Genomic DNA, 23149 nt, shown 5'->3' with positions numbered 1-23149 from the left:
GGCATCCACACAACAGCCTTGCAGGGTAGATTATTATTATTATTATTATTATTATTATTATTATTATTATTATTATTATTATTATTATTATTATTATTATTATTAGATACAGCATTCGTGTGTCTGGAGCAGTGGAAAAGAGCGAGATTGGCATGGTGGGACAAGAGGCAGAACTGAACTGAGAAACCATGGGGGGAAAACCTATTTATATACAATCATGAACAATGGATCTTCACGCCATTGGTCAGTTTCAGCTGAATTTCTGTGAAAGAACACTTGCATAATTTTATGGATGGGAGTCACCACAACATGAGGAACTGTATGAAAGGGTTGGGGCATTAGGAAGGTTGAGAACCACCGCTTTAATTGCAGGCCAGTGTTTTAGTGCAGGCAGGAAACAGGGGGAAGGAAGTTGCATTCACTGTAGCTCCAGACACTGAAAGAACTTGACTGGATTTATGGCTCTTTTCTGAAAATGTGCACCCTCCTCCTTCTGATACCATGCATTACACAGAAGAGGCCAGGAGCCTAGCTGGCTGCCAGCAACGGACAACCCCTCCTGGTCCTGCAGTTGGCGTTGGCAGAGAAACTTGGCTTTTATCTGGATGCCAGTCCCAGGTGGAACCTGGGGATCCCCCGATTATACAGCTCCTCAGAGCAACAGAGATCAGTTCCCCTGGAGAAAATGGCTACTTTGGTGGGGTGGGCTCCATAGCCTTATACTCCACTGAGGTCCCACCCCAAATCCAGCCCACCTCCAAAGTCTCCAGGTATTTCCCAACCCTGGTAACCCTACTTGTACCCTGCCAACAGCAGCAGGGGCCCAGGAACACATAGGCGGACCTTGTTTGGTGTTGCGAAAATACTTTGTCCCTGTCCTACAAACAGATCTCCTTTTCTGCTCTAATTCTGAAACTTGGTCTCTTTAGGGAACTCGGGACATCATCCCCCTCCCGGGAGTTAGGAAGTGTACACTGCACTCCTCCATTATCTCTGATATTAGTATGGGGAGGGATGGGGTATTTTCTCTTTGCCGCCATGTTGGTATTAAAGTTTTAATGGGGGGTTTAATGGGGTTTTAATGGGGTTAAGATTACTGTCACCCGCCTCAAGCCTTCCGGAAGAGGCGGGAAATAAATTGAAATATAATAATAATAATAACAACAATAATAATAGGATGATTTCCATGAGCACACCTGGATGCTGCAAAAGCATTTCACCTAAGACATAGAACCAATATCAACCCATGCTTCAGCATCCCCTACTGCAAAGCCGCTCTTAAGGTATCAGCTGTTAAACATTTAAAAGTGGATTAGTTATTACTAAGAGCAAAGCAAAGCTCAATTCCTCTTTGGCTCCCTCTCCTCTCCTCTCCGGGCGGTCAGCTGTGGCTTGGGAAAAACCTGGAGACTTTGGGGGTGGAGCTGGGAATGGGGGGAATTTGGGGCGGGGGGGGGACCTCAGTGTGAAATTGTGCCATGGACTCCACCCTCCAAAGCAGCCCTTTCCTCCTGGACACCTGGTCTCTGTCACTTGGAGATGAGCTATAGCTCCCGGGGATCCCCAGGGCCCAGCAGGAGGCTGGCATCCTTCCCTCCACCCCGAACAAGCACACGCAGGCCGCCCGCGCAGTGCCCCCGCCTCCCTTGGGTCGCTGGCTGCTGTGCGCCTGCGTGCTTTCCGGAGGGGCGGGGCGTCGGGTCGGGTCGGGTCGGGGCGGCTGGCGATGGAGTGCGCGCGGGTGCTGGGGCTTGGGCCGCGGCGGCTGTGCAGTTCGTGCGTGGGGGTCTCCTGCGGGCGCCACTGGCGCTCGGGCGAGGAGGGCCGGCCGCGCCGCCTTCTGAGCGCCGCGGCCCGCGCGCCCGGGTGGGCTCTTTGCAGGCCCCGGGAATGCCGGTGGCAGTGGGCAGGCGGACAGAGCTTGCTCGGCGCAAGTAAGTCACGGCCGGCTGCCCTTCCCGGTGCCTGGCTCGGAAGTCAGCCGCGCCGCCCTCAGGGACGCCTGCGGATGCGTGAGGTTGGAGCGCAACGCTCCCCGCCCCGCGGAAGTCTTGCCATGCCCAGTGCAAGAGGGGAAGGAGCTCGGCGGGGCCTCTGGCGGCTTACAAGCCGGCCGGGAAAGTAGTTGGTGAGAACATCGGCCCTCCCCAGAACTCCCGCAGCCGGCTGTGCATCAGAAACCAGGCCACGTGGGGCTTTGCTCCCACAGCAGCGTGAGCCTGGCACGCCAGCCGCCAGGCGGGACCTGGAGATCCCTCAGATTTGCTGCTCAGCTCCAGGCTGCTGAAGTAGAAGGATGCTCAGAATGTGGACCCTGGCATTGTACCCCACTGAGGTCCTCATCCGCCCCAAGCTCCAGCCTCAAATCTTCAGGAGTTGCCCAGCCTGGACCGAGCAACCCTGAGCCCCTACTGTGTAGTGCAGGGGTAGTCAAACTGTGGCCCTGCAGATGTCCATGGACTACAATTCTCATGGGGATTGTAGTCCATGGACATCTGGAGGGCCACAGTTTGACTACCCGTTGTAGCGGTTAGAATGCCAAACTGAAGCCTGAGAAACACCAGTTTGAAATCTGCCCTGGATGCTCACTTTTGGGGGCCTTTGGGCTGGTCAGACTTCCTCCTGTTGGTGGGCAAGGGGGACCTGGCAATCCTTTAAAAGGGAGGCGAAGTGAATGGTGTAATCTACACTGTGTCTCCATTGGGAGGGAAGGCAGGTTATAAATGTAAATAAAGTGCCCCTGCTTTTGCAGGATGCATCTAGCGTAACTAACACAGCTACAGAGGTGCCGGATTTATGGCTTTTAAGTAGATGTGTGGACACTGCAAATAAATGAGTGAACAAGTGCTTATGGATACACTGAAAAGTAACACAAGGGCTGTGCTGAATATTTACCTAGATCAGTGTGTTCTCATGGTCTGCTCATCATATGAGCTGGCTTCCGGAGGCTCCAAAAGTTTTGCTTTGTTGAAAATGTTATTTTTTGCTGGACTTTGTGGCTTGAAGTATTCCCCCAGGTGGACTGTCTTCAGAACTTTTCCTAAGCCTTTTTAGAAGCCTATTAGATAATGAATTTCTGTTGGTCAGACGCTGCATGCGATATTACTTAATCATGGCATTTTGCATTTTGGACTATTGTGTTAATTAGTACTAACATGCTGTGCATTTGAGCATTTAGTCATTCTCATGTCATCTTGGTAACCCTTTCAAAAAGCCTCATACAATATTCTTATACTGGGCAGGGGGGACTAGAAGGATGAGGCAAGAGAAGGAAGGCCATACGATCACACAATCATGTCCAAGGAGAAAGCTGATTTGTGGCTCTCATTCTTATGTGCTAGTTTGTATCATTTTTGGCTTCAGCTATAACATGTTTAGGACCAAAAGTGTGCTAGATGCTGCAGAGAAAACAGATGACTGTTTCTATTTAGTAGATTCCTGTTGTATGCTTGCACACCTTTTGGCATATATCTGGAATAAAATCCTTCCAGTTTAATAAAAAAAAAAGTCTCATAGCAGTGTTCCAGAAAAGCAATACAATCTCAAAGCGTACATTGTAGGATGGGCTTTGGGCATTTTGGACAGAACGATGCAAATAGAATAATAATAACAGAAAGGGTTTATTGAACCCTGGTGTTTCTTGTATTTTTCATCCTTTGTCAGTTTCTGGCTAGTCCCTCAGTCTAGCTCAGGTCAAATGGAGATGCAGTCTAGGCTGGTCATGTCTTGCATTCTTAGTTTGCACATGTTGTCTTCTTATTATTTTACTAATTATATAATGTGTTGATTTTTGTAGGTTTTGTGATGCCTTTTAGAAAACAATTTGACTCTAGTGGCAAAGACCAACAAAGTTTTGTTAAAGGTGTGAGCTTTGCATGTGCATAATATAGGAATAATCAGAGTACAGATACAAGGAGAGAGTAAATTAGCAGTAAATTATGAAATAGAAGAAGAAGAGTTGGTTCTTATATGCCGCTTTTCCCTACCTGAAGGAGGCTCAAAGCGGCTTACAGTCGCCTTCCCTTTCCTCTCCCCACAACAGACACCCTGTGGGGTGGGTGAGGCTGAGAGAGCCCTGATATCACTGCTCAGTCAGAACAGCTTTGGCGAACCCAAGGTCACCCAGCTGGCTGCATGTGGGGGAGCGCAGAATTGAACCTGGCATGCCAGATTAGAAGTCCGCACTCCTAACCACTACACCAAACCACTACACCAAACTAGTATCATCAAGATAGCCAACAAATAAGCAGCATCATGGAGATGTTTATCACAATCAAATAATGCCTTGCTAGAATAATATACTGAATTCATCAGTCCTTTGGGTTCAATTGCTGTTCACAGAAAAAAGTAGAGTAAAAATTTTAAGGTTAGCAATTAATGACTGATGCTTTCCCAGTTGTGAAAAGAAGTAATTGCTCCATCCAATTAGTCTTCAAGTGTTCTTTTAAAAAGTTACAGCTTCCTATTTATCATTTTTCAGGTTACCTCTCTCAGCACTTGACTACAGAGGCGTCCCAAGCCACTTTAGCCAGTGTGGCTCCCGTGTTTTCTGTGGCAAGTACATTTCCTTTGTTATGCCTTTTATCAAAGGACTTTAAAGCAAAAGTTTTCCTCAAAGGTCAGAACAAAACCAAAACAGATGAAGTGTGAAGCATCACAACCCATGGTAAAGCTTTAGTACCCAGTCCCTTTAGTACCCAGGCTACCAGGGACTAAGCCTCTAACCTTCCCAGTTGTAAGAGCAAGGAATTAACCCTGCAAGGTAGGATGCTTACATGAGACACTTTCATGTATACTAAATAATGCACTTTCAATCCACTTTGCAGATGGATTTTACTGTGTGAAATTGCACAGTCCACTGATAAACAGTTGCTGGAATAAATTGAAACTGCATTATTTCGCATGTGTAAAAGCACCCAAGGTGAGTTCTAAATAACAGTTATTCTGGTAGTTGTAGCTAATAACAGCTAAAGTACTGGATTCAGAATGAAGCCCCCAAACCAAAGAACACCTGTACGTATATTCAAAATGACTTTTTAAAAGATTAAAGATAAGCAAACAAGGATAAAATAGTGAAGCTAACTATCTAATTGAGGCACTTTTGCAAGTATTGGTTCTAAATCCAGATGTTACTTAGCAAGACTGAGTCTAATAGAGTTTCATAGTCTAAGTCAGGGGTGGCCGTGGCTCTCCAGATGTCCATGTACTGCAATTCCCATGGGCTCATGGGAATTGTAGTCCACTGACATCTGGAGAACCACAGTTTGGCCATCCCAGTCTAAGTCAAAACAGGTGCTTCAGCTAAACTGACTCACCAAGAATCAAGAGGTGTCCCAGAATTAGATGTAATCCAAATAGAAGGCAAAAACTAAATTGAAAAGATCTTTCCAGCAACCTGCACTCGTATGATTCCAGTTGACCAATCAGATTTATAGCCAGTGGTGTAATTTGACCAATCATTTGAGCTGTTACCCTGATGACTTGGCCAATCAGGTGAGTTGCCCTAATGAGACTGTCTATTCTGCTGCTTCCTTCCCCATCCCGTAAGTCTTTGTGCTAATGAGATGGAATAAGTCTTCCCAGTTTCTTTGGCCTTGAAACTGTTAAGCCTAATGGTCTGCTCAGCACCTGGGACAATCTTCTATTTCATTCTCTCACTCTTTAAAGCTACTGTTCAATTTGAATTTTGGTATAGTGTTGTATATACTGATACCAATAACTTTTTTGCCCTTTTAGATGAAATTTGATAAAAACGGCAACGTACGCTCATATGGTAGGTAATACTCCTGACTTCTTGTTTTCTGAGCTCAACAAAATGTGAAATTACCTAGATATAGCAAGGGGCCTTTATGCTGGCATTGCCTATTGCTACCATAGCATCCTTACAGATTAGTTGCTCAGGGGAGCAAGCTCCATACATATAGAATCATAAAGTTGGAAGGGGGCATACAGGCCATCTAGTGCAAGCCCCCACTCAATGTAGCATCAGCCTAAAGCTGATAAGTAGCTTTCCAGGCTCTGCTTCAAGACCCCTGTTAGAGGGGGCTCACCAACTCCTTAGGCAGCTAATTCCACTGCCAAACTATCTAGCCAATCCCGTTCTACATGTAGTTTAAACTCATTACTGCGAGTCCTATCCGCCCCTAAGTGACAACCTTTCACATATTTAAAGACAGCAATCATATCCCCTCTCAGCCTCCTTTTTTCCATACTGAACAGTCCCAAGTCCCTCAGCGTTTCCTCATAGGGCTTGGTCTCCAGGCCCTGGGTCATCCTCGTCGCTCTCCTCTGCGCCCTCTCAGTTTTGTCCATGTCCTTTTTGAAGTGAGGATTCAGTCTGAGCAATGTGGTATACAGAGCAATCATGGCATCTGGTAATTTCTGTGTGATGCTACTGTTGATACAGACCAGGACTGCATTTGCCTTTTTTAGCGTCGCATCACACTGTCTGCTCATATCTACAGTCCACAAGTACCCCAAGATCTTGTTCACAGAAATTGTATCTCCTGCCCGCCACTGGGGCTACCACCATGTACTGCTGGAGTGTCTTTCCCTGTTATCCTGAGAATAGGTACCTGGAAGTAACCTCCACTGAGCCCAATCAAACGTACTCCTGAGAGGAAAGGATTGGAGCCTACTTGCTCATCGTGTTGATTTGATGCTTGTGGTCTCATCTAACAACGATTTCTAAACCTTGGCAGAAAGAAAGAAAACAGAATTGTACCAGGAGCTGGGTCTTCAAGCACGAGATCTACGGTTTCCACATCAAGTGAGCATTTCACCCAGGAACAACAGGATTATCATAAGAATGGAGGTCAGTGTGCAGCTGTTCCTTGTGATCTTTACGTAATGATGGTTAAGAGCAGCGGCTTGTAATCTGGCAGGTTTGATTCCTTGCTCCTCCACATACAGCCAGATAGGTAGGGCTGTTCTGCCTAAGCAGTCCTGTCAGAAGCTCTCTCAGCCCCACCTACCTCACAGGGTGTCCATTGTGGGGAGAGGAAGGGGAGGCAATTGTAAGCTGCTTTGAGATTCCTTCAGGCAGTGAAAAGCGAGGTATAAAAGCCAGCTCTTCTTCTTCACACCTCTTCATGGGTTCTAGGACTGGGCATTTCTCCTGTGCCTGCCTGCCATCTTTAATCCCTTCTCCTTCTCCCTCACCCCCTCCAAGCACCTTGACTCCTTGTAGCCGAAGAACTCAGCTGCCTTTTGGGGCTATTTATGTGTTGTATGACTTGTGTAGCGTAGCCAGGAGATCCAAGGACTGTCTGGCAGCCAGGCAAAGATGTTGGGAAGTGATTTGCCATTTCCTGCCTTTGTGTCATGACCCCTAGTGTTCTTTGGCAGAACTGCCACACAAATCCTTGGAGGTCTCCCATCCAAATACTTGCCAGGATTGGCCCTGCTTAGCTTCTGAGATCTGGTGGGACCAGGCTTGCCATATCCTAAGAATTGCACACCAAGTGTCAGGGGGAATCCCATCTTTTGTGACTAGTTTGAAATAGTCTTCAGTAGAGCTCCCAGTCCAGGGCTGCAAGTACAATTGATGCATCCCCATATTGCTGCACTAATTGCTGTAATAGGATGTCTGGTTTCTGCCAATTCCCATTTGGGATAATCCCCGGTACTGGGGAGACTCTCCAAAAGAAGAACTAAAAATAAGAGGGATTTAGAAGGTCTTTCATTAACTCTGACCTGTAATGATGAGGGGTCGATTTGTCCAAACCTCACTGAACTATGACCTTTCTTCTTAACCTCCTGATGGGGATAGTCCCTGTAACTTGTAAGAAAGAATCCCAAAGTCCACCAGGTCTCTTGCAATAATTTTAAATCAAAACTCCTAAGGCGCTCACTTATAATTTCCCTATCTCTGTCATGTCCCCTTTCCCTTTCTTAAAGGATATAATCAAGTGGGTAGCCATGTCAGTCTGAAGTAGCCGAGCAAAGTTTGAGTCGAAATGGCACCTTTAAGGCCAACTAAGTTTTACTCAAGGTGTAAACCAGGGTTTCATGAACTAGAGTTTCCTGATGGCCATGGAAGGGTTTCCTGAATGGGTGGGAGTTAATTTTTTATGTATTTTAAAAAATTGTTAAACATCAGGTTTATGGTCATGTTGCCCCTCCCCTCCCAAAATGGCCAATGATGGGTCTGGAGGGGGTGGGAAGGGGAGGGGCCCCAGGTGGGTGTATGCACAGCTATGCTTCCCAACCATATTCTGCATAATCCACCACTTCTGGGGTTTCTTGAAGTCAGAAAAATGTCTCAGGGATTTCTCAACAGTAAAAAAGTTGAAAAAGGCTAATGTAAGCTTTCATGGTGTACAGCACGCTTTGTCAGAAAATGATATGGGAGTTACAAAGCTACATATATAAGTAGAGAGTGGGTCATGGATTAGAACACAGCAGAATGACAACGTTTACCGGATACAAGGGTCTTAGAGAAATAACAAATTACCATGTTTGAGGTGACTCTGACTGTTGTGGGTTTTTCGGGCTGTTGAGGCCATAGTCTGGTAATTTTAGTCTCTGACATTTCGCCAGCAACTGACTGGCCTCTTCAGAGGCAGGACACTGCAAGATGGGGATCTTTCCACGGCAAAGTGAGATTCCGAAATTGCCGTGTCCTACTGCTGAAGATAACAGCCCACGGCCACACAGCTTGGAAAACGGCCAGTTGAGAGCCAGGTGACTCAGCCATGAAAGCTTTTGACAGTTCTTTGAGGTGGCAGTTTGGAATCCAGTAGGTGTGTTGGTATCATATTCCAGATCCCGTTTCTGATCATTTGGTTAAAGGTGCCTGTTGACTTCCCCCATAATGACAATTGATATTATGTGTCACAGTCAGAAGGGTCAGAAGGGTTAACATTCCGAGATACAGCAGTGGCAGAATTCCTTCAAGCACCATCCACCGTTTCATGAGCCAGATTTGAGTTTTGAACCCCCTGATATTAGGAAGTCTTCATCCTCTCTTCTCTTGTCCTTCTGTGCTACTCTGTTCTCATTTTGGCTTAACTGTGCATCAAGAAAGGAATAGGGAAGACTAAGTGCTAAAAATTTATACAATTGGGAATGTGTTCTGTACCCAAGATGACACCGTAAAAATCTTAGCTATAAAAAGTAATTTGTATGTACCACTAATGCGCTGAATAGCAATGTGAACATAGCATCCACGGTGTGCATCTTGTTGGCTAACTTTTTCTCCCTGTTTCTTTCAGTTTTTGAAGGCAGTGATAACTCCAGAGTTTCTTCTAATCTTGGACTATCGCAATATTAACATGGAAAAATGGCTACTAGAAGAACTGGCTTCTCAGTTGGCTGGGGAAGGCCAGCTAGTAACATGTTCTTTACCTTTTGAATTCCGAGCAATAGAAGCAATTCTTCAGTACTGGGTGAGCATGCTCCTGTTGCGTCAAGAGTAGCAGTTTTGTGATGATCACTGGGCAGGCATAGGAATTAAATGTAAGGCTTTAAGCAGAAAGCAATAACTTTATTTATGAAGGCAGTCACAATCCAGCTTGAATGATTCGGTCATGTATTCGGCCCTTCGCTTTTGGCTAACACATGAGAACACTGAGAATTTAACTTAGGCCTTGAATAGATTGTTAACCGCTGTGATTTCTGACTGTAAGCTCCATATTCTTTGAGAATTAAATTATATGTATTATTTGGGGCTTCACTTTGCATGACTAATACACCATCTGCCAGGCCTTCGTAAGATATTGCATGCTGGAATGGAAGAAGAAGTGCTGGGAAATACTTATTCTTGCTGGGAAATACTTATTCTAAAGCAGCCCTTCTCAACCTTTTTTTTGACCACGGCCCTTTAGGAGCTCTTCACAGGTTCCCGGACCCCACGCAGTAGGCTGGTCGCTTGTGTAATGAGCCAAGCTAAAAAAAAAAAAAGGCTAAGCTCAGAGTGAACTAACTCCACTTGACATACCTTGTCTTAAATAAACACAAGACAGATTTCTTGAACGTTCAACTCTCTCCTTTTATTTTCCCCCTTTGAATGCATTAATTCAAGCACGTGGAATGGATTGCAGGATTTCTTTTCCTTGAGGAAGGTAAAACTTTCTAGCAATGAATGATGTCATATGTGACAAAAAGAGTATTTCATTGGTTCAGTTCCCCTCAAACCCTTTGGGCTCCCCTTCTCATATTTTTCAATCGGTGGCCCCCTTCAATTGTGCCTGGGCCCCTCCATATGGCCCCTGTTGAGAAAGGCTGCTCTTAAGACTGCCCTGTACCTTGGCAATTATTTCTGAGTATTTAATTGTTGCCTGTTTGCTAATGGAAGGTTTCAGTGATACCCCCCACAAGGCATTCTAAAAAGGATTGTTTTAATTCTTATGAAGGATCCTGTTGTTATCTAGATCAACTGTCTGCACGAGAGACTTGGCAGCTTGCAGCCACAGATCCTTGAGACCCTGAATGCTCTAGTGGACCCGAAGCTCCTGTCTGTGGATAGGAGCAAAGTTCATATCCTCTTGCAAAACGGAAAGAGGTAAGGCAGTCTGTGTTGCCCTGTTTAAAATCTGCCCCATTAAAAATTGTGAGAGGAGCCACACTGCAAGCTTTTTTAAAGAAACTGAGCCATAATTCCAGGGGCGGTTTTATTTTTACTTATATGTGTCTTTATATGCCGCCCTTCTCTTAAACTGGACTGGTTGGATATCTAGGTTCAAGTTCTCCAGCTGCTCCATGGGAAATCTGGAGAGAACAGCTTGTGTCAAGGGCTGACTTTCAATAGATCGCAGCAAGGTAGCTGCTTTGCTACATATGAAACCCCAACCCGGAATCAGGCCATCTACAAAGGATTTAGCATTGGGTTCCCCACAAATGTACAGCACAGTATGGGCGAAAGGGGGGCCCCTTCTCGCCATGCTCCACTCCTGAGGCAGACAGCTCTCCACGACCGTTTATGCACTGGGAACGTCACTGCCCCAGCTCTCATGCAGGAGCACAAATCAGGGGCGGATGAGGTGCACCATCCACAAGCTGGCTGCGAAGATGAACAAGGTTGTAAATTTCTATCTGTAATAATAAATATTGATAGCATTAATGTAGTGCACGGTTAGGTGAACAGCTCCTGCTGGGCTTGCTGCCAGACCTTTTGGCAGTATATTTAAAAGAGGGTTCCTGAGTTTTATTGAAACGTCTGTGTAATTTCTGTTTTATTTAGTGTTCGTTAAAGGCAGCAATCCAGATGGGAGCTTCTCACAAACAGATGCCCACAATGCCTCTTGTCATTATGGGTGAAGATAATAAGGAGATCTCTGGTTGCTAGACCAGGGTGTAGATTTGCATATTGGATGAACACTTTTTTCTCATTCTCTACGGCAAGCTGATGGAATAAATGGAGACCGCTAACATTTCATGAGCATTCTGGGCATTCCGCCCGAGCATTGAAAAGAGCAACTTTGTTAAGGAGAGGCTTTAGATTCTGTACAATCAGATTCTGTACAAGCCAAGAAGTACAAAGAAAAGTCAGAATGTCTTATTATTCCATCCTGTGCTTTTTACCTTCAGCTTGTCAGAATTGGAAACAGATATTAAAGTGTTTAAGGAAACAATATTGGAAATCCTTGACGAGGAAGAACTCCTAGAAGAGCTATGCCTAACTAAATGGACAGACCCACAAGTATTGTAAGTATACAGTGGTGTGTTCCAGGAGTACACAGACCCCTCCTCCTGCCTCCCATTCTATACTGTACTCTGGGTATTTAGTGGAGGACATTTGAGGGGTGAAGATAGGTGGGACTGGTTTTAAATTGTGTTTTAAGCTGTTTTATTACTGCATCTTATTGCGGTGAACTGCCCCAAGCCTGCTTGCAGGGAGGGGTGGTATAAAAACATTCTAATTATTATTAATAATAAATCAAAATAAAATAATAATAGTCCAGACTAAACTCCTAAATATGCAGAAGAAGGACTGGGGAATTGCTTACACTTGTGTAAATCGTTTGTACTATTGAATTTTCCAAAACCACTGGCTTGTGCAGGTGATAGCCAGTTGTGAAGATGGCTGATGGGTAGCCATAGTGGTCTGAAGCAGCAGACCAGAGTTTGTCTCTGAAGGGAGTGTGCTTGCACGTGAAAGCTTATACCGTGAATAAAATTGTGTTGCTCTCAAAAGGGCCATTGGCCTCGACCTTTGTGAAGATGGCTGTCGTTATTATACACAACCCTATCCAAACCAACCTTCTAGTCTTCTCTGTATCATTCTGATTTTAGTATATGTGCTGCTGAAGCAAGCACTGTAGCCAGACAATCCTGGGTCTTGGGGTGAAAGTGGTTTGAAAGCCTTGTTTCTGTCAGGAAAATAGATGGCCCAGTCCCCCTTTTATGGTGTAGCAACAGTGGCCATTCTCTTCCTACTGAGGGATTAGTGGAACTAAGTAGCTGGAAGTGTGACTTTGCAAAACATGGAGGCTGAAGAGGACATTTCTTTTGGGGGACCCTTTGGGGCAGTCTCATCCCAGGGGGATTCTACCAGAAATACGTTTTAAAACACAACTGGTCAAAATTGCACATCATTTCTAGCATCGGTCGTTATGGGACTTGGGAGATTTGGAAGTTTTCCCTTAAAAAAACAAGTCGTCTTGTCAGGAATACAACACAAGCTCATAAAGTGGCACACCACATTACAGCAAGACAGTGTCTGTGCCTCACATCTTGCATAGCAGATGAAGAATAGAAGCCAGAGTTTTAAGGGCGATGCACTATAGTTTGGCTACCAAGGCATGCTTCAGTTTCCTAACAGCCAGCTATTTCACTTACTGAAAGAGCTAATAAAGCCCCACCTGGCCTTGTATTCATAATAGGCTGGCAGCTGTGCCTACATGAGAGTTCAGAGCTTTAAACTGACTTTATTAGAAGAGTGGCTGTATCTTAATAGCCTCTTAATCCATTCCTGTTGTCCACAGTGAGGAGAGTACTGCTGGGATTGACCACGCAGAGGAGATGGAGCTGCTCCTGGAGAATTATTACAGGCAGGCAGAAGATCTCGCTAATGAAACTCGTGAACTCAGGGTGTTGATTGACGATTCTGAAAGTATCATCTTTATCAACTTAGACAGGTTCGCTATTCAACGAGACATCTCTTGGGGATGCTGCTGCAAGGTTATGGCCAACATCATTCTTGGTTGTGGAGCTTGTTGTCTCTTCAGTTGGAGCCAGTATTTCCAGGTTCATCCCTGTAAAAATGTGTTGCTCATTTCAGTTCACTGCGTCTCATACTATCCGGGATTCGTATGTTGATGGTTGCAGAGAAGTGACAGTGCACAGCACCCCTAATCCACCATCAGGTTTGATGTCACTTCATTAAAGATCAGGAGCTTGCAAATCTCTGTGGTCGGCTTGATGAACAAAATTCAACTTTCAGCTAAAGGCCATATTCCCCTTATTGTCGACTGGTGACGGTTTACTACAATTGTAGAATATGTCAAATCCTTCCTTTTTCCTTCCTTAGAGCAAGTGCAATATTAGAAAGCCAGAAAATAGCCATGAAGAGAGGAATACTAAAAAAAACCCCCATAATGCTCCTTGTGACTCCAGAGCTTTTTCTGCTCCTTTTCTAAGTATTTTGCCAGGTATCAGTAAACCTGTTATTGATGCTATGAGCATTTACTGTTACTCTGTCAGTATTTACCAAAGTCAATGGAGGCAGCAGAGATTTAGTTCCGTCCATGAGGAAGGGACGAGAATCAGTTTTGCATTTAGAAGGTCCCAGGTTCAATCCCCAGCATGTCCACTTTTGTTTTCAAAAGGGTGTTTTCAAAAGGAAAAGGGTGACGAGAAAGACGTCTGATTGAGACCCTGGAGCGGCCTTTCTCAACTTATTTACTATTGAGAGATCACTGAAACATTTGTCAGGCTTTGATATGGCACGAATCGTGCAGAATGTGGTTGGGGAGCATAGCTGTGTACACGCCTGCCCGGGGTCCCTCCCCTCCCCTCCCTTCCCCTCCCACCCCCTCCAAGCCTATCATTTGCCATTTTGGGAGAGGAGGGGTTGACATGACCATATATGGGCATATCACCCAATAAATATTTAATACATTTAAAAATATATTAAAAATTAATTAACTCCCACCTGCTTGGGAAACCCCTCCAGGCCATCAAGAAACCCTAGTTGAGAAAGCCTGCCCTGCAGAGCTGCTGCCATTCTGAGTAGGCAGTACTGCCTTTCTTGGACCAAGGGTCTGATTCAGGACAAGGCAGCTTCATGTAATCCTCCATATCCCATTTCTATATTGCCTCTCCAAATGTTTACAAAGCTACAAACGATGCTATTACAGTTTAAGAATAGTCTTTAGAGTGTTTGGTTATCTGGCCCTGACTCCATGGAATCGTATGCACTGCATTGTGCTAATGTCAAGAATTAAGCCAGTTAGCTTCCTCTCCAGGTTTTCCTGGAACCCATCCAGATATCTCTTTCCTTCTGTTCTGTTACAGGCTGGATAGTATGAGGAGCATCTTGGAAGGCTCTTCACAGGGGTGTTCTGTTTATTGATATTTGAGATCACTCCAAGAGGGATATTACTTGCATTTTCTGTTGCTCTGTGTCTATATCCCTTTGTCCCAAAGACCTTTGTTCTGTATAAGCATCTTTATGTAACGTATAGCCTAGATTGCATTCATTTGCATGAATAGTATCTCTGCCAAGGAAGCAGAGAAGGAAGTTGATTTCTGACTGTTTTGTATATGAGTCATCAATCTTGTTCGGAATGTGCTTTTAGGCAAGTAGCAAAATGTACCATATTTGTCCTTACAGACTTCTAAGAGCCAGCGTAGTGTAGTGGCTAAGAGTGGTGGCCTTTGATCTGGAGAACAGGGTTTGATCCTCCACATATCCACATGCAGCCAGCTGGGGGAATTGAGCTATTCACAGTTCCATTAGAGCTGTTCTTGCAGAGCAGTTCTCTGAGAGCTCTCTCATCCCATCTGCCTCACACGGTGTCAGTCGTGGGGAGAGGAAGGAAAAGGTATTTGTAAGCCATTTTGGGACTCCAGTTAATGAAAAGCAGGATATTAAAAAAAAAAACAGTTCTTCAGCTCTTCATCATCTTGTATAACATGATAATTAATGTTCAGATTGTTCAAACAGAAAACTTGAAGCTTCTAGAACAGGTAAAAGTATGATGGGAGAGCAGAAATGGGCAAACTATTATTTCTGCACCATAGACAGGAGAGGAACTATGAAACTTGTATATTCCTAATAAATATTTTCCAGACACATTCCAATCTATCAAAGATGCCCCAATTGGTGAATTCATTTTGATGTTGCTTAATTTTTTTTCTTGTCTTTAGCCACCGTAATATAATGATGAGGCTGAATTTGCAGTTGACCATGGGTACCTTTTCTCTTTCGCTTTTTGGATTGGTAGGAGTTGCTTTTGGAATGAACTTGGAATCCTCCTTTGAAGAGGTGAGAGGCAGCTTGGCCAGCGGGGAGACTTTGCAGTAACTCATGAAAGAGAATGCCACTGATTTTGCTTGTGATAGGATTCCACTGGTGCATTCCTCAAGGGTGTCAGTTTAAAGCAAGAATTGAAGCTAAGTCCAGCACCGGAATTTCTGATGTGCCAGGTGGTCACCAGAGAATGCCAACTCACCAGGGTGTGGTGGAGGGGGGGAGGATCTCATTTAAATCACTGCATGTAATTCAACATTTTACAATCCTTATTCACACATACAATAGTTGCAGCAGTACTAAGGGAAGTTGGATTTCACAGATGAGTGGCTCAGTTAAATCCTTACTAGGATAAAGGATAACCTGAGATAAGAACACAAGCCTAAGTCAAACATTGTGGATTGTAGCCTCTTGGGGAGGGGGAAGCAGGAGGAACCAACTTGTCAGCTATTGAGAACAAGCCCCAGGCTAGTCTAGGAGGTTTTTGCTTCAGGAAGCTAGGATTACAGAAGAGAGCAGGGTGGGTAGGGAGAGGAGGGTTTATATGATGATGTTTCCCGGGCACTGCCTCACACTCTTTATCATCCCTGGGTGATGATAAAACAAGTTAAATTAGTTATGTGTTTATTGTATGGCAAAGTTACACACAGGAAACATCTGTATTTGTGAAGAGCCCCTATGGGAGGAGCGGTGTCCAGGACACATCCGGGGGTCTGGACTCTGCTTCTGGCTCCATGGGCCAACCCGGGCACCCCCCTGGAGCACCCCCCTCAAGAAGCTGGCCATGAGGTGCTCACGCAGCCTCATGTCCAGACACTGCCTGCCTGCCAAGGGGGGTGCTCACGCAGCACCCTGGCCCACCTGCTGCTCAAACCAGCTTCCGGCATGCACAGCAGGCTATGGAGCAGTCAGCGCAGCAGCCAGTGGCATGACCAGGTAGGGTAGCAGCACTGTTAGGGGGGCCCACAGCTAGCACCTGTTGCATTCCTGGGTGCAATGGCATTTCGGGCTAGCATGATAATATAAATATGTAGCCATGGAGGTGCAGAGATTATGCAGACAGGTTGGTTGATTCCCCAAATCCTAATATCTAAGTTTACAATCCACTCAGTGGCAGCTGTGGAGTGCAAAGAGCTCCATCATATCTCCATGGCAAGCACGATGCTCACATTCCTATGGCAGATGGGAAACAATTTGGTGGGCTGCACACCACAAGCATATTTGAGACCTGATATTTTGCCCCGTTTAAATAACAGGCCCGCACAACTGCCAAAACCTGTTTGTGTCCTCTTAGCCATCTTCCGTACTTTATGTGGCAGTTCAAATCCCGTGAGCCTCTCATTGGTGTTTCTCAGGTGCTAGATATTAGGGGGGAAGGGATTTCATCCATGTTTGCAACCGTTCATTCCCTAGATCGAAATGTTGTGATTGCAGGATTTGTACAGTTCTTACTGCCGGGTGGGCAGTGGCTTCAAGTCTCTGATTTTGCCCTCAGCTGAACAAGGGTGATTCTCGGTATTACTTTGCAGAGAGGTGAGAATAAGAGATGGCGATAGGAGGACTTGAGCATGCCGTGTCTCCGATGGAAGGGCGTCATTTAATATTTGCCTTTGCACTCCTAGGACAGAAGAATATTCTGGCTGGTGACAGGAATCATGTTCCTGGGCAGCGGCCTGATCTGGCGGCGGCTGCTTTCATTCCTGGGGCGGCAGCTAGAACCTTCAGTGCCTCCATCTGTGAGTATGACCTTGTGTCAACCCTTCTCTTTATCCTTCCCCAACACCCTGGCTCCTTGGAATCCATCCTTTATAGCAGGGGTAGTCAACCTGTGGTCCTCCAAATGTCCATGGACTACAATTCCCATGAGCCCCTGCCAGCAAATGCAAATGCTGGCAGGGGCTTATGGGAATTGTAGTCCATGGGCATCTGGAGGACCATGGGCATCTGGAGGACCACAAGTTGACTACCCCTGCTTTATAGGAACCACTGGAGTCAAGAGAATACAACAGGGTTCCCCTTGTAGTGTAAGGCTAATGTCTGATCTACACAAGCAGCAGTGGTGCTGAAGGACACTTGGAATGCATTACATGGCAAGCTGCTGATATGAAGCAGCTTTGCTATGTGGACCTGGCCATTTTCTTGTTGGGTGCTGCCCATAAAAGTCATTTTTGAAGGCACGCTCGCTTGCTCTCTCTCCTAATTGCTGTCAGCATCTGTCTTCTGAGATTCTACTTCCAGGTAGCAGACAGATTTTCAAGTGTGATACTGTCCACTAGGAGTGACTCCTGCTTTGCTTGGTACAATTCCTCTGCTATTGGAGATAGAAGATACATTCTGCCCTAAATCTCTGAAAACTGCTGGGCAAACTGCCCAGCTCATGTGGAGGAGGTGGATAATATGGGTGAACTCCTCCCACAAGACCCCTCCCCCCCTAAAAGCTGTGCTGTTGGAAGAGGACAAGAGGAGTTATCTATTCCATGAGGCCCAAGTTTTCCAACTAAGAAAAGGGAATTTTGAGCTGCATGATAAAATCCTTATTCTTTTTGTCATTTGTTAGTCATAGACATAAATTCCCACTTCCTGTCAGTTTCAGTTAAGTCATGATGTGTTTTCATACTTTGTGAGGGCAAGAGCAGTACTGTTCTAGCACAGGCTAGACAAGCCAGGAAATTCTTTTAGGGTCTTTAAATATATATATTTTACAGCGCGTGGAGTTCTGAAAGTCACACCACCCTAAACCCTGTTAAGAGATGAATCTCTCAATATATAAGTTCCCTCATAACTTTCATTTTTAGCAATAGCACATTCTCCTCTAACCTTCTGATAGGAGAAATATTTTACAGTCGGTCTCTTGCCACAAACCTGTGGGTGACTGCTTCGCCCAGCAGCGGCCCTGCTTGATAAGCCTTTGGATGTGAGCCATGTGCTCTGTGGCATCAGCCTTCGTGCGGCAGCATTTCCTTATGCCTGCCACTGCTTGTTTTGTGCTGAGCTGGAGGAAGATAGAGCCACTTCATTTTATATATTAATGACAAGCCACCGTGTCATTTATTTTTAATGGTCCCGGCAGCGTGCTTCAGACTGTAAAGAACAAGTTCTGCCAAGCTTTGAATTGACTTCACTGCCTGGCAATAAACACTTGCCATTTACAGAGCAATTTCGGAGCACCTCTCACAAGTTTCTAGCAGAGGTGAGACATGAGTTAGGGACCTTTGGAATGAGGGTTGGGTGCTTCGGCTGTCAAAGTGGCCGTTCGTGCCTGAAACAGCCAGTGCCACAGCATGGGGGGAGGGGCGGCACGGGTGCTGGCGGACCAGTCGGTGCATGCATGCAGGCGCAGACTGGCGTGCCCGTGCCACCCCTCCCCCCATGCCACGGCGCTGGCTGCTTCAGGCGCGAGCGGCCACTTTGGTGGCCAAAGTGCCCAACCCTATTTGGAATCACAGCTCATTCTTCTACCAGGTACGTAAGAGTATCGTAGGTTAGTCAACTCCATCTCTTAATTCTCATTATGACTCTCATTAGCATTATGTATGCTGAGCAAAAGGGGGCCAACTATGACAAAAGAGACCACCTCTCCCCATTATATTTTACTAGTTTTTAATAATTATATTAATATTTATTCTCGTCAGCAGCCCTAAGCCCACTGTCAGGTGAACGTCCTATAAATTGAATTTATAAATAAATCAATCATGCTAGCTACCTGAACACATCTGTAAACCGCTCCGCGGGAGCGGTAAGAATAAAAGGTTAAGGCCTATGTGGGAGGAGAAAGGGGTGGGTGAGTCCAGGATAAAAACTCGAAGGGGCCAGTCGGGAGATGCAATTGGCCCCTCCAAATGTCAGTCCTGGGTCAATGGCCCTTTGGCCCCATCCCAGACGCGCTGGCCCTGCTCGGGGGGAGAGGGGGCAGGCGGTGGAGGTTTTGGCCCAGCCAAAGGAGCAGGCTTGCTGCGTTGGTGGGGGGAGGGGGCGCCCAGGCCGGGGGGAGGGGGACCAGGGGTGCCCTCCCGCACCCAGCTGCCGGCCTGCTAGCGCCTGCTGTATTGGGCCTACAGTGGGCCTTAAACCCTAGTAAATATAAATAATTCCTATGTTGTACAGAAGCATAAGTTCATTCTATCAAAATGGAGCCATTAAGGACCAATTCAGTTAATTTGAACAGTGCTGAGAGGCAGCGACTCCTTGGCCCTAGTCTCCCCCCAATTAAATTTCATAGTTCCTTTTTTTGTGACTATGGTATGTTCTTGTTTTTTTTGTTTTGTTTCCTTTTGCCTAGATCCCTGGCTTGCTGAAAAGAACGAATCTAACGAATGGCAAAGTAGACTTTAAAAATGATTTCAAAACAGAGCCCCTCGGGTCAAGCAGCACAGTGCCAGCCCAGTGATCAGAGGTCACTTCATAACCTTCGACTCTTACTTGTATTTTCATGTGACAAAAGTATAGAAGTCTTTTAGAGTGGACTGGAGGATGTGCCGAAGAAGTACAGCTAGAAAAACCAAAATGAAAGAAGAGTCCGAATGAATTTTGTGCCACAGCAGGGAAAAGAGCAAATAGGGCCCGTGCAGGATTCAAATTCAGACTTTTGGGTTGGTGCTTCCTGTATTTTGTTTTGGTCTTCACAAAGGCAAGAAAATACTCCATTCAAATAGTTTCTAGTAGTTTATTTTTACATAGGAAAAAAGTTGTTTTTTGAAACCCTTGCTTATAGCATTTTCTCCCCATGTGGGAACAAAAGACTTGATTGCTCCCGGAAGTAACATCCCTTGCTCAGAGGATATACTTTAACTGCACTCTGTTGCTATCCCCATTGAGCTACAAACAGCTAGATGACTCTCTCTACACATATGGGGGATTCCTTGCTGGATACGTTCTAGTGACCACTGCTTCTTTAACTGAAAAGAATGCCCCTTTTAGGAAGACACTTCAGAGACTGTGAGCTAGTACTTCCTTCTGCATGTTCAGGTTCATGGCCCATAGACTGTAGCCTTATCTCATATCTATATTACACAAGCTCCAGGTCCAGGAAAAGATGCTACGTGTGTGTCGCCAGCTGGCATGGGAATTTGACCAATGTCCCACAAGTCCAGCAGTGTTGACATTCTGTCCTGCTGCTGCCTGGAAAGGGAGGACTGGATTCAGTCCCCCCCCCCCCCACACACACACACCTTATTCTTTCTTAATACCTGATTGGTGAGGATTTTAACTACTATGGAAGTGCTATAAATGCACTCCTCTGAACCTGGGGAGCGGCAGAAAAACATGCTTTAGGTTCTTTTCCACTATGCATTAAAGGCAAAGTAACTGATTCAGGAGGGATGGACAACGGCAAAATGCAACTCAAACTTGTAACTGTTTATTACTTGGACTTAAACATGAGACAAACCAGCAGAAAACCTTTGTTATTTAAAACAGGGTAATACAGTCATTCATTGTTAATCTAAGTAATACAGAGAGAATCTGAAAAACAGTTTGACTTGCAAAGGGAAGTGAGATCATTTCATTAGGAGTAGAATCTATTTATAGGGAAATCGCCATGAGATAAGTAAGAATATGAATCTTGCTGCATTCAGATTAGGTATCCTGCAGTGTTTTGTAAATTCAAGCTTCCACCCAGTCCATTTTCTTGTATCTTAAAATTCCTGACAATTACCAGTGGATGGTGCTTGGGGATAGGCTATTGCCACCCAGGACAGACTGGTTATCACTTGCTTCCCTCCCTGTCCATTAGTTTAATGCCAGGTAGATATGTTAACACATGCAGATAATAACTGTGGTATCTAACCTATTGATTTTGACATGGTGAGCCACTCAGAGGCTGCATGGTGAGGAAATATGAGTTCTGAGGGCCCAAATAAATAAATGGTGACTTTGCTGGGAAATGCTATTGCCCATGTACTAATGATATAGAGAGGTTTGGCTGGTCAGTTACCAGCTGCTAGAGGAAAGCACATTTTGTAATCCTATTCCCATCTTTTCATACTGCACATATGCACTGGTGATACTCATAAATAATTCCTTTATTTGATATCACACACATGGACCATTGGGATCTAGATGAACAGGTGCTTCCTTTCAGACTGAAAAATGAGAAGGCCAGGGTGTGATATGTCCTATTGCTATCAGAATTTATTTTCTATGTTCCTCCCTATTTTTAAAGGTTCGCCAGTGAATTAAATTGCATTGTACTACTCAATATTTAAATTAAGATTCCATATAAGTACGGTATGAGTTCTCAAACAGGTGAAAGGTGCAAAACATATATGGGGGGAAGGGGGAGAAAATGCATTTCCATATATTTTACAGTGATTACGGGCATTTAAATTGAGTATTACTAGCTTTCCGAGATGGATCTCCGCTTTCATTCATTAAGAAGTTTGAGAGCATGAACAGCACTGATGTTATGATGATCTGTTGTTTTCAACAAGCTCAGCTCCAAAAACAGGAATTACATTTGATGGGTCATTGAAAAGCAAACTCAGCAGAACAACATGACCATTAAAAACTATAGATAAAAAGCCTTCCTGAAAGTCTGGCTTTTAATGAGCTCCTTTCTGCAGCTATTACAACTTCATTCTGAAAAGAGAGAAAGCATCTAATAAACACTATGGAAATCCATTCCATCCCAGGGGAAAATATAGTGTTACTTTAAGGGTTGTTTTTTTTTTACAGGTTTTCTTTCATTGCCAAGATAAAATAATTTCTGTTGCCTCTTTGAATCACCATCATATGCAGCATTAAATGAAAAAAAAATACTGTCCAGTATGCTATAGGGACAAAGCTTAAATCTCTGACAAAATATGGGTTTGAATATTAGCAGAGATGCCAAAGTACCTTTATTGACATAAACTGAACAGGGATAAATTTGATATGTGGCCACTGCTGTATTATCCCCTCTCTGTCTTGCATAACATTTAATAATACAAAATTCACTTCTTGTGTTTCCTTGTCCTACAAGCAGCAGCCCCTGAATTGCAATCAGGGCAGGGAAACTTACCATATGTCAGACCATCCATGTTGAAGCAATGAACTTGAAGGAATGATGTGAAAAGAGACTGGTTTTCAACTGCTTCATACAATTGTCTCTAAGAGCAAAATGTAGGCAATAGCAGCCTTCCAGTGGATCTCTGATCATGAATACAAATCTGATAGGACATCTAGTGAAACCAGCTGAGAGTGTCCTAGAAAGTAACTAGTCTCCAGCTTCTAGTTTTGTTTACCTTTCGTCCAGATTTTACTGTAATCACAGAACTCCCAAATCTCGATCTTTCCTGCAATTAAAAATAGTTTGAAAAATATTTGTTCATTATTTGTCACGAATGCTCTCATGGTTGCGTGAGGCACCAAAAGGTCACCCAGTTCACCACCGCCACCCTGGCCAACAACAGACCAGCCAAGCCAATCCTGATCGCAGAATATACCAACAGAAATCAGATGACACCCCCAAACTGCTCCAGACTATGTGGGAGAAAGAGCAAAGCCAGTTACTCTGAAGAACTGCTCAGGATCTCTAGTCTACTTGACCAAGGCGGAAATTCTGTACTGATGCTTTATTGTTACATTTATAACCACCCTTTCATAGATGCTTTGAACTTTCCCATGCTTTTGAAGTCTCTTCTTAAAATGATAAATTCCACTTTCAATGGATTAAATGGATTTGGTGCAAATCATTTGAGTAGCTGCTTCTGCAAGCCCCTAATATATTGTTCCCCATTGTAGTGATTTGATAGAAGG

At 44.8% G+C, this 23149-nt stretch overlaps 2 protein-coding genes across 6 annotated transcripts in view; one reads left to right on the top strand and one right to left on the bottom strand.

Moving 5' to 3' along the window:
• Positions 1–1689: 1689 nt before the first annotated feature.
• MRS2 (magnesium transporter MRS2) lies at positions 1690–23082 on the top strand. 3 transcript variants are annotated; one of them, XM_077353021.1, is made up of 12 exons: positions 1690–1934; positions 3797–3862; positions 4481–4554; positions 5737–5773; positions 6702–6814; positions 9216–9389; positions 10374–10504; positions 11530–11646; positions 12927–13079; positions 15313–15430; positions 17038–17151; positions 19695–23082. In XM_077353021.1, the coding sequence occupies exons 1-12, from the start codon at positions 1727–1729 to the stop codon at positions 19800–19802; spliced, it is 1413 nt and encodes a 470-aa protein (XP_077209136.1). In that variant the 5' UTR covers positions 1690–1726; the 3' UTR covers positions 19803–23082. The 3 variants fall into 3 exon arrangements, with proteins under 3 accessions (XP_077209136.1, XP_077209134.1, XP_077209135.1); XM_077353020.1 differs by lacking the exon at positions 3797–3862 and adding an exon at positions 4827–4921 and having other exon boundaries at positions 1873–1934; XM_077353019.1 differs by lacking the exon at positions 3797–3862.
• GPLD1 (glycosylphosphatidylinositol specific phospholipase D1) overlaps positions 20756–23149 on the bottom strand; it is a 34896-nt gene continuing 32502 nt past the window's right edge. For 2 of the 3 annotated variants that reach the window (XM_077353015.1, XM_077353016.1), the window contains exons 25-26: positions 22636–22686; positions 20756–21991 (exon numbers count right to left, since the gene is read on the bottom strand). In XM_077353015.1, the coding sequence (XP_077209130.1) occupies positions 21914–21991; positions 22636–22686 (129 nt within the window). In that variant the 3' untranslated portion in view covers positions 20756–21913. Of the gene's footprint in view, positions 21992–22412; positions 22687–23149 lie in introns of all 3 variants that reach the window. The other variant, XR_013234220.1, reaches the window with a different exon arrangement.

Source organism: Paroedura picta, chromosome 9 (assembly GCF_049243985.1).
Source record: "Paroedura picta isolate Pp20150507F chromosome 9, Ppicta_v3.0, whole genome shotgun sequence".
NCBI lineage: Eukaryota > Metazoa > Chordata > Lepidosauria > Squamata > Gekkonidae > Paroedura > Paroedura picta.
This window is presented reverse-complemented; position numbering and strand designations above follow the sequence as displayed.

Bases quoted from the DNA above. Each gene is read 5' to 3' on its own strand.
- MRS2 (XM_077353021.1), top strand. From the start codon at position 1,727: ATGGAGTGCGCGCGGGTGCTGGGGCTTGGGCCGCGGCGGCTGTGCAGT. The intron at 5,774-6,701 runs GTAGGTAATACT...AAACCTTGGCAG, and splicing joins CGGCAACGTACGCTCATATG to AAAGAAAGAAAACAGAATTG. The intron at 6,815-9,215 runs GTCAGTGTGCAG...TGTTTCTTTCAG, and splicing joins GGATTATCATAAGAATGGAG to TTTTTGAAGGCAGTGATAAC.